Source organism: Montipora foliosa, chromosome 9 (genome assembly GCF_036669935.1).
Source record: "Montipora foliosa isolate CH-2021 chromosome 9, ASM3666993v2, whole genome shotgun sequence".
Taxonomy (NCBI): domain Eukaryota; kingdom Metazoa; phylum Cnidaria; class Anthozoa; order Scleractinia; family Acroporidae; genus Montipora; species Montipora foliosa.
Window position 1 is genome coordinate 9801855 of NC_090877.1, and position 10016 is coordinate 9811870.

Here is a 10016-nt window from a genome sequence, read left to right on the forward strand (position 1 = left end):
GTCACTTCCTCGTAAAAAAACAACAATCCATCTTAATTTTTTCGGTAGGTTAGGTATTGGAGAGCCTGAGCATTTACGCTTGCGCATGTTTGAGCGAGAGCCGATATTTGATCAAAGCCATAACATGGCCACCTAATATAGAGCGGTTTTCAATTAAGTGTCGAACTAGTAATTAGCGAATTGCTTTGGTTTTTTATTACTTCACTCAGTGATTGGTTCAAAGTTCTCGCACCGCGTTTTCAACCAATCAGAAGTGAATTCAAAACCAATCGTGGCTTGCGCGTGCACATTTTCCCGCTCTTTGTGTCGGCTACGTGTAATCACTTCGAGTTTTGATTGGTTTACTGGATTGTCTCCGTCCTTTTTAAGTGGCCAGAGTAATTACTTTGGTTTTGGTTTTACGACACTCGATTGAAACTCGCTCTAATAAATGCATAATTTAATTATTACTACTGAAAGTATTCATCAGGGCTGAATGCAAAATGGACTATGGGTGTTGATCAGAGCGCCAATTAGGACTGGGAGACCAGTCGGAGGCACACTGCGAGCAGAGCCTTTCTAAAACTCGTCAGAGGGCGAGCAACAGAGGCTCTGCAGAAATCGTATCAAGTCTTTTAACTCGCCCAAGCCCAAGTTTCAGGGCTAATCACTCCGGTCAAATCGGTTTAGGCAACGTGCGCATCACATTTTTGACAAGGCGAAGGTCAAAATCGAGCCTTCAGTACGAAAATCAATATTGCGTTCAAGAGTGCGATCGAGACTTGGCGTGGGTTTGAAAAGGTCTCCAAGCAACGGCTTGCGCATACTCAGTAAAGACTTTTCATGATTTCTGCAGAGTATACGTACTTTCTTTCTCGTTGAGTTTTTTGAATCAGAGGTCGAGGAAATTTCTTCCTCCAGTCTTGTGTGTGAAATGCTTGGCGGTCATCTTGAATCTTAAACTCCGAGGAAATTGGAAAGGGAAAAGAAATTCTTCGAAAAAATCAAACATGGCGGATCTGTGAAATACTCTCGCGCCCACACTAGTGAAACTCCAAATCTTCTCATAACCACTGATTTATTCTCGTTACTTACAGAACACAATAAAATGTCACCAGAAGCTAATGATCTTGAAGCGATTAACTCTGGTTCAGAGCTGGGGTTTTTTGAGTTTAAAAATTTCGTTATTTGGATGTAACGTAGCTAGTGCATTTTCCCGCGCGTGCAGCTTCGATCTTATTTTTGTCCATATTTGGGCATAAAGTAGGTGTCCTAAAATCTCCAGCTTTGTTCCAAGGAAAAGAGTTGCAAGTTACACGCTTCAAGGTCGTGTGCTTCTGAATGTGACTACACAGTAAGTACTACAATGACAAATGACAGGAAGTGACGTTTTTTCGTCGATTAAATTTGAAACACAAAACGGAAACCATTATACTCCTTATTCCAAAATGGCCGCTGATTTATGCGGATACAAATTGGCCCATGTTGCCTCGTTCAAGATAAAATATTCTTTTGAATTTTAAGCTTAAGAACGAGGCATCAAGGGCTAATTTGAATAAAAACAAAAAAATATTTAAATGGCGGCCATTTTGGAATAAGGTGTATTGAGTGGGATCCGTTTATAATAAGCGTCTTCCGCAGCACTAAGGCTGTGAACTTCAACGAAGTTGGTTAAGTGGCAATCTTAAACCGCAGCAATTGAAAACTATATGAAACAAGGGAAATCCCTGGCAGTGATAGAAAAACAGGGTTAACTGAGGGTAAAATTGGTTACGTGAAATCAAATCCTCAAGATTGTCTTGGTTACAAGTCACTTGAGCGCTAAATTTCTTAATGCCTGTCCTGCATCACTTTGTAGCTTGTTCCAATGTCACAAAATTTTCAGAAAAAAAGGCATTACTTCTGACTTCGGTTCCAGCCTCATATCAGTAATGGACAGGAAGGAACACAGGATGCACATTTGCGTTTTCCACCGATGTTCTATCTTTATCTCTTTAGAAAACGTTTCCGATAGCTGTAGCTCACAATGAGCTGTACAGTACTACCTAAATAGTTCCATTTCATTTTATTACAAAACGAAAATTATTTGCAGCGTTAGCAGTTTTCCTAGAAAAAAGAGAATGAACATATTACACTTCGCGTTTAGGGAAAGGCGGTGCACACTAAGGTTTCCATTTTTGCTTGGCAGTCTCAGCTATCGAGCAAGTAAAAGAATTCCCGGGGTTATAGAGAAGCAGTAACTTGCCGTTGCATGGCCATAGGACAGACATTAGTACTAAACTTTTTACATCTCCACGTACAAAAGATCCCCGAATATGTAATTATTGACTTAGCTTCGCCCAACACGTTCACATGATAGAACTATACAGTGACTGTGGTCTAAATAATTAATGGTATTAAATACTTCTTACAACACATCCAATCAAGTTTATAAGCTGTACAGTATACGTACTACCTGAATAGGAGAATCTTTTACATTTGTTGCCTCATTAACACAAGTCAGCCAAGAATTAAGTACTGAATATTGAAAGTGGCTGCATTGCAAAATGAGCCATCTACGAAAAATGGAACGTAATACACCAGATAATCTCTGAGTAATGATGCTTTGAAAATTTGAAATTTTACAAGGAATGTACGGGATCACTAGGCTTAGCGCTTTAGCCATCCAAGAATTTAGCAGTTTTTCACGGCTAATAAGTGGCTCGTTAACAGAGCTAAAAGGATTAAATTTTGAGATTTAACAGAATGTCACAAGTTGTTTTACCTTGTGAGCAAGCTCGTATATTAATTACACAAAATGTAAACAAAGTCGTCAAAAGAGATTCCCTTCTTGAAGTAAACAATGGACAAGGTGTTAACGAGTCACTACAGACCGAGAAACAACGTAAGATTATTGTACCCAGTCTGCTGGGCCCGGTTGTTCGAGAGCCGATTAACTTAATCCAGGATTAGCATAAAGTACTGTTTTATGTTTTCAACTTTTTTGTGAAAGTTTCTTTTGCTTATTTTTGTTTTTCAAGATTGGCTGCTTCTATTGCAAAGTCTCACCGAATATCAGCGTTGAGCAGCATTTGGGAGTAGAGAAATAAACTCCTTAGTTAATTCTTAATCTGGGATTAGCGTTAATCGGCTTTTGAACAACCGGGCCATGCTTGATTAGCCTGCGTAGCGGCGGGCAGCGCCTCTCCGCACGGCTTCGACGCTTGCTATTTGCCTCCTGCGTATCTCGTCATCTACGCAGGCTACTGCTTCAAAGCGCACAATAAAGTCAAGAGAGTTGAACTGTAAAATACGGCACTCTAATTTGACCAATCACAGCGAGATATAATTAGAGGCATTTCATGCCGAGGATTCAATATTTACCTTAAAGATTTCTAAGCTACTACCTTAAAGACAGGGGAAAACTAAGTAAAACAACATATTTACTTCTACTCAGTTGAAAGCCAAAAATAAACATCAAATATAGCTTATCTACACATCTCGATTATTGTGGTGTTGAACCTGACCTTAATAATTTACAGTTACAATAGCTTAACATTTAATATCACCAGTCCCTTGCAAAGTAATAGGCAAGTTTAAGAAACGACGACAGCTGTGGAAACGGCAACGCCACGAAACAATAAAAGGGAGCTTAAGCAACGACAACGGCGACGGCAACGAGAACGTCACAAATTTGCATATTTAGTGGACAAAAACAATAGCTTTGTTTTTTACTTTTGTCCATTTCTTTGGTGTCGTCTGCAAAACAACGTGAAATAGCCAAATTTGAGGTTTTATGACGAACGTCAGCACTTAAGAATAAATTTTCATTTTCTCCCCTAAATTAAGCGCCGTTCCGACCAGCGTCACTTTTGAGGAAGAACCACACCCTTGTCATATTAAAAAGGTTGAAATAGTCACGAAGTGATTACAACAACGTGAATTTATATTTTGAGTTGACGTTCTCGTTGCCGTTGTCGTTGCTTAAGCTCCCTAATATCATTGGTCAAAGGAGGAAAAATAATTGTACTGCACGTGCGGAACGCATTTGAAGTTTTGACGACAACGCGCGCGCACAAATGTAGACCTTTCATTTTCTACCCTGAAACCGCTTGTGTCCAAGTTATTTTTAGAATGCTTTGTCCGCATTGTACGACGTGAATAAGATGGAGTAATCGCAACAGATTTACGATAGAGAAGGGTTTATTATATAAACACCAATGAAATACCAAGTGAGCTTTCGCCCGAAAACGTGATATCTTCACACGTGAAGATAACATGTTATTTTCACACGCGAAAAGATCACTGTTGCTATGGTTACATTTGAAAACCGCGCCTTTGGATGCCTTTCGTGAATGATTTAGTGTTTCATCGGTGTTTATATAATAACTTTTCAACACGAGAAGAGGAATTTCGTATCTGCACGCGGCCATGTAATATCCTCTATATATTTCGGAGACGTTTTCGTCGACGTCGATGTCGTTGATCTTAAGCTGCCTGATAACATTGCGACGTGCACCACAAAGTGAATGAATTACGTTATAAGCTTTACAGTTTTATCATGAATGTAATTACACCTGTTGAACCGCGTACTGATTCAAATATGGCAGTTTAGGAGTCTTCAATAGACTTTAAAGATTTGCAGTGATACGTAAATTCAAGTTGAACAGTCCGAAGCAGCTTGTCAAAACAGCTTTCTGTAAAGACAAGTTCCAAGGACAAGTTTTCTTTTCAAGCAATCGGAGAGTTCCCACATGCAATTAAACGCTGACATCAGAAGAATCTCACCCAAAAACGAGCATTTCCGAAGATTTCCGAACGCATCGCGAGAATTGGGACGTTCATCTCGGGCATATCCTACCATCCCTTCCCCTCTTCCTAACAACGTCACAACGGGACGAAAATACAAAGCAGCAGGGAAAATCCTTGCTCCGTTCACACGGGCGTTTGGTTAAGGAGTGCAGCCGATTCATCATCCGCTACCGTTTTGAGACAATTTTTCCTCACAGGAACTGGCGAAACAGTTTTCCCAGCAGACCGACGAAAGGAGTCGGCTCGTTTTAGATTGATGGAGTTGTTTGAACCAAAATGATGGCCAGGGGTGTTAAGATAATTCATGAGAGGTTGCCCATTCGGATGGAGAAGCTTGTTGGCTTTTTTGCTGAGGCGTGGTACAGCACTAATCAACCAGTATGTTTTCCACGTCCCTTTGCCCTGGAAGTAGAAGAAACAGGTATAACAAACACAGATTATAGATAAATTAATTTACCCGAATACACTTTTGAAATCGATTGACTGGTTGATTGATCGATTGATTGATTGATTGATTGATTGATTGACTTACTGATTGCATGACGTATTGATGGACGATTGATTTGTGTGTATTCCCAGGGATTAAGCTATATTACACGTACGTTAGAACAGGGAGGAGTAAAACAAGCGGCAAAGGGTACGACACTAACTAGATGCTAAAGAGCGAGAAAAGTCCTAATCCATAGAGTGCAGAAAGAGATACACACAGACACAAAACAAACTATATAAAGAAAGGCAAAATACTACATAGCAAGAAAATAATATCAGACGATAAAATGCTTTTTAATTTTGAACAAACAAATTAATGATCTAGCGCTTAAGCGTTTGGTCGGCATTACCTCTAACTGGTAGGAGATGTCATTTCAAACTGAATGTCGTCTAATCAATATTGGCCAAAACTTTGTCCTATTTATTATGAAGGGATCAAATTCAGTCTCCTACAGGCTACGTGTGATCACACACACTTCTTCACAAGATATTATGAAGAAGCCATGCCTGTAAATTTTCTTTAAATAGCGTCTCTAAGAAAAACCCACTCACAACAATACTACGTACAGGATATTCGACAATCCTGCTTTACGTAAAAAACACAATGTTCTATTTTTGGGCCAGTTGGTAACGAGGTTGTCGTTGAAACAAATGTTCGCGTTCTCTTAATACGTACACAGTCGTATTAAGTAAATCGGAAACGCTCAGGGAGCGTTTAACTGAAAATCACCCAAAGTAAAGTGTAGAGTACTTGCTTCCTTTGGCATCTTGTCGTGGTGTTACTTACTTTCAAAAACACCTCTCCTCTTTCTTCGACAACGAAGCCTCCGAGGTCGTCGAGAATCCCCTTGGTTGTTTCGCTGATGTGAATGCGTAGCGCTAGAACAAAATAGCATAAAGATGCCGTTAGCGTTAGATTTTCCAGTTCAGAGTTTCAGATGTGCGATCAACGCAAAAGTAACGTCGAAAAATTCTCCCCAATCCCACCTTCTCCGTTTGACTCCATTCTTGAAGCAGTATTGACTGTGTCACCAAACAAACAGTACCGCGGCATTGTGTTACCAACCACACCCGCCACGCAGGGACCTGCCACAGAGGAATTGAATAATTTTGTTAGTGAAGGACAAAATTTCGTCTTCTCACATTTGGTAGAACGTAACTACACAAAGTGTTTTACCACTGTGAAGGCCAACTCGAAGTTTAAGCTGGTGTTCCGGTTTATGGCGGACTTTGAAGTCTGTCTTCACAGCTTCTACCAGATGCAGAGCCATCCGGGATATTTCACCAGCATGCTCATGGCCATTTCTGATTGGTAAACCGGATACCACCATATAGGCGTCACCAATCGTCTCCACCTGATTGAAAAAAAGTTTTTTCGTTATTCCAAGAAGATTCACCCAACCAAACTGAGAAGTTATGGCTGTGAAAAAAAACAACATTTGATTTTCGTTAATCGTTGATTTCAGTTTACAGTGTCCCCAATTAGTGCTCCAGCGCTAGAACGACTAGACACTTAAATAAAGTTGCCGCTTTCCTTTTCCTTTTATAAATCTAAAATTGTAGCCATAGTTTCCAGTGGATAAATTTTTGTTTAGCAAATTTTCAAATTTTTATACAAAGGTATAACTAAGTGAACTACTACCTTACGATCTTCCAGGTGAGTCTAGACCTGGGAAGGACCGTTTTGGGTTACAATGACTGATGTTTCGACATCCAGAGCGGACATCATATTCAGAGTCACGTCTGTAGATCGCCGGTATTGATACTCTGGTCGTTGATGTGATCGGTCGACGAATTCGTGACGTTGATGGTCGGCTGTACGTTAAGCTTTCATGTCACTGGCTGTGAAGGCTGCAAGCAGTGATTGGTGCTTCCAATCAATGTTTACAGAAGATAACTTCCCCTCAGTTCGTCGAAACGTCAATGTCATCTTAACTAGTCCTTCTCAGGACTAAACTCACCCGAACGATCGTACTTTACTTAATTATGATAGGACTCCCATGGTTCAATCCATTTACGACTTTACAAAAAGGTATGTGGCCTTTCGGACTGTACGCGTTTCTTACTTTGTACACGTCATATTCCTGGATAATATCATCAAATAACGTGTAGAGGTCGTTAAGGAGCGTGACAACCTGCAAAACAGGATCAAGGGAATCATTATCATTTTCTGAAAAAAATTTCGTGTATATTATCAAAAGAGAAATGAACAATTTGAGCACTGTTGATTGGTACCTGCATTGGTGTGCTTCCCGAAGACAAACTAGTGAATCCTACAATGTCACTGAAGTAGATGGAAACCTCGTGGAAACTTTCCGCTTCGACCGTTTGTCCTTTCTTTAGCTGCTCCGCGACAGGTCTACAGCGTGTACAAAGCAACACATGTTAACAGATCGATTAGCTCTGCTACTTGCGGGTTGCGCAAGATTATCATTGTAATAATGATGACCGACTTACTGGCTCGTACTGAGAATGGGACGTCTTTCAGTACTCTATGGCAATCGTCCTCTTTTCAAAAGGAGGCCAAATATGCGAATTGCCTTTAAAATAGGTTCATTGCACTAAAAAAAACTAATTGCCTCCACAAAAAATAGCACACTTGGACAGAACAGTCGCCTACTCAGTTTAAACTAAATTTTTCTGTAACACTGATATTCAAGTTTCAACTAAATATTTATCTTAGGTTACCCACGGTAAGTTTGAGTTACTCGCCTTGGCAACATTCTCTCGAGGAGCGCATCTGTTTTCTTCTTTTCCTCAATCAACTGTCCAGTTCTCTCCATCACAAGTTCCTCCAAGTTGTCAGCGTATTTTTCCATCATGTACACGATGTTGTCAAATATGTTGGTTTTCCTGTTAAACATAAAGCCAAATTCCTGTGATGTTAAATTTCCAGCCGGCTGAATGAAATGTTTTTCTTTTCCATCTGAGCGACATCCGAAGAAAATTTGTGGAGGAGAACATGTTCCGCGCGAACATGTTCTCGAAACATGGAACTCGTCCTCCAATTTCTGTTCTCGATTCTCGAAATCATCGAGTATTGAGTGTCGACTGTCAACTTACATTTGACCAGTACTGTAATTTTTTTCTCGATATCACCTTTGGTTTCAGAACCAGTCTTCACTTTTACAATCAAAGAAGTCAGAGAGTCGACAACACCGAACTAACTAAGTGAAGCAAAATCTCTACATTTCGGGTTTTTTCACTCCGTATGCAACCGATAACTATTCGAAATCAAGAGACAACTTACATTCCGTTGTTGATGAGCACCTTGTGCATGATCTTCTTTATCTCGTGGAAATCGGGTCTGTCATCCGGGTTCTCTACCCAGCACTGTTTCATGAGCTCCCTTATCTCCTCCAAACCAGCTACCAGAGTTGTAACCGTGGGTCGAAATGGAGGGAATTCACCTTCTTTCACTCGCCGAATTATGTCTGTTGCAACAGAAAGTATTTCCTTAACTTTGAGCGCCAGACAACAAAGGTGGCTGCTTTACGACACTTCTTTTACAGAGTAAAGCTTCGGCATAAAAAGGTTCCCGGCCTTATTCTAACGTGGCCCTCCGTCCCTTACAAGAATTTACTCGGCGATATCACTCTGTGGCAAACAGACAAGATCAAACCCACAAGTTTCTTTGATTTTTGGCAAAACGCAAATCTCAGCATAACGTTTGCCGTGAATGCGATCATGCGGTGCTAAATCTCTTCATTTACCGTTACAAGAAACTTGCCCAACATCTTCTAAGCGAAAATTCGCCGCAACAAATAAGGCATATTCTCAACGGCTTCTTTGGGATTGATCGCGCGAGGTGAGTAAACCCGATTATCTTTGATTAGTATAAGAGCGGCGCTTTGTTTTATTTCTTGGAAATATACGTTTCTATTCTTCAAGCCAACTTTTCTTCCGTTCGCTTGTAGGAAAGGGCACAATTGCAGCTTATTTTCTCCCGAGTGGCCACATCAAGCAGAATAAAAACATAAACAAACGCGCGCAACGCATGCCGTTCGACGATGAATGCTTTCGGTGATAACTCGGGCATTGTCGGAAGAAAGCCGAGTGCTTCTAACAGGAGTGGAATCCATCACACTCCCATAGAAACAAGAACACTCTTCGTCATGTCTGGGTTCTCAAACGTGCTATTCAATTCATTGGGAACACTGACAAGTAATGTGTGAGGGAACCTACGATTAGTCGCTTCTACCCGAAAACACAACAAAGATTAGCCATTTACAAAGGTATCCCTTCCTCGTTACCGTTTTTAAATCCTGAACTGTGGGTTCCGTCCGGTGTTAACTGTAATCTATGCAACAGCAACCAATAGTTGACAGGATTATTTTCCAAAGAGACTGTGTAATGCGGCTTCAGTGACCAATCAAACGAGTTTGAAAAAAATTTGACCGATGTGTGACGATAGGAAAGCTGAAGTCAGATCGAATCGAATGGCAGATCGAGGTTGATTCGCTCTGACGAAGGGCTAAGGCTGGAAACGTAAGCTTTATTTATAAACTGTTTTAAGTTTACTTTTATTATATACATTTTTATAGGATTTTCCTTTTTCTAAAAAATCATATCTTGACCGTACGCAGTGAGGATATTGATTTATCTTTCACATGTGACTACCACGATTAGCCAATAAAAAGTGAGCTTCCCCCTCCTTACAAGCAAGATACTTTTGTCCTGTAATATAATTTTTTACTTCCACATTAACATTTTTGTGACCCAACTGGCCATTTTCATGATTTCGTTTTCATAACTTT

At 40.3% G+C, this 10016-nt stretch overlaps 1 protein-coding gene across 1 annotated transcript in view; it reads right to left on the bottom strand.

The window, feature by feature from the left end:
• Positions 1–2029: 2029 nt before the first annotated feature.
• LOC137971033 (atrial natriuretic peptide receptor 1-like) overlaps positions 2030–10016 on the bottom strand; it is a 45592-nt gene continuing 37605 nt past the window's right edge. Inside the window, exons 16-23 of the mRNA XM_068817749.1 lie at positions 8510–8693; positions 7972–8112; positions 7495–7618; positions 7326–7394; positions 6437–6614; positions 6247–6345; positions 6047–6138; positions 2030–5172 (exon numbers count right to left, since the gene is read on the bottom strand). Coding sequence (XP_068673850.1) covers positions 4894–5172; positions 6047–6138; positions 6247–6345; positions 6437–6614; positions 7326–7394; positions 7495–7618; positions 7972–8112; positions 8510–8693 — 1166 coding nt within the window. The 3' untranslated portion in view covers positions 2030–4893. The remainder of the gene's footprint in view (positions 5173–6046; positions 6139–6246; positions 6346–6436; positions 6615–7325; positions 7395–7494; positions 7619–7971; positions 8113–8509; positions 8694–10016) is intronic.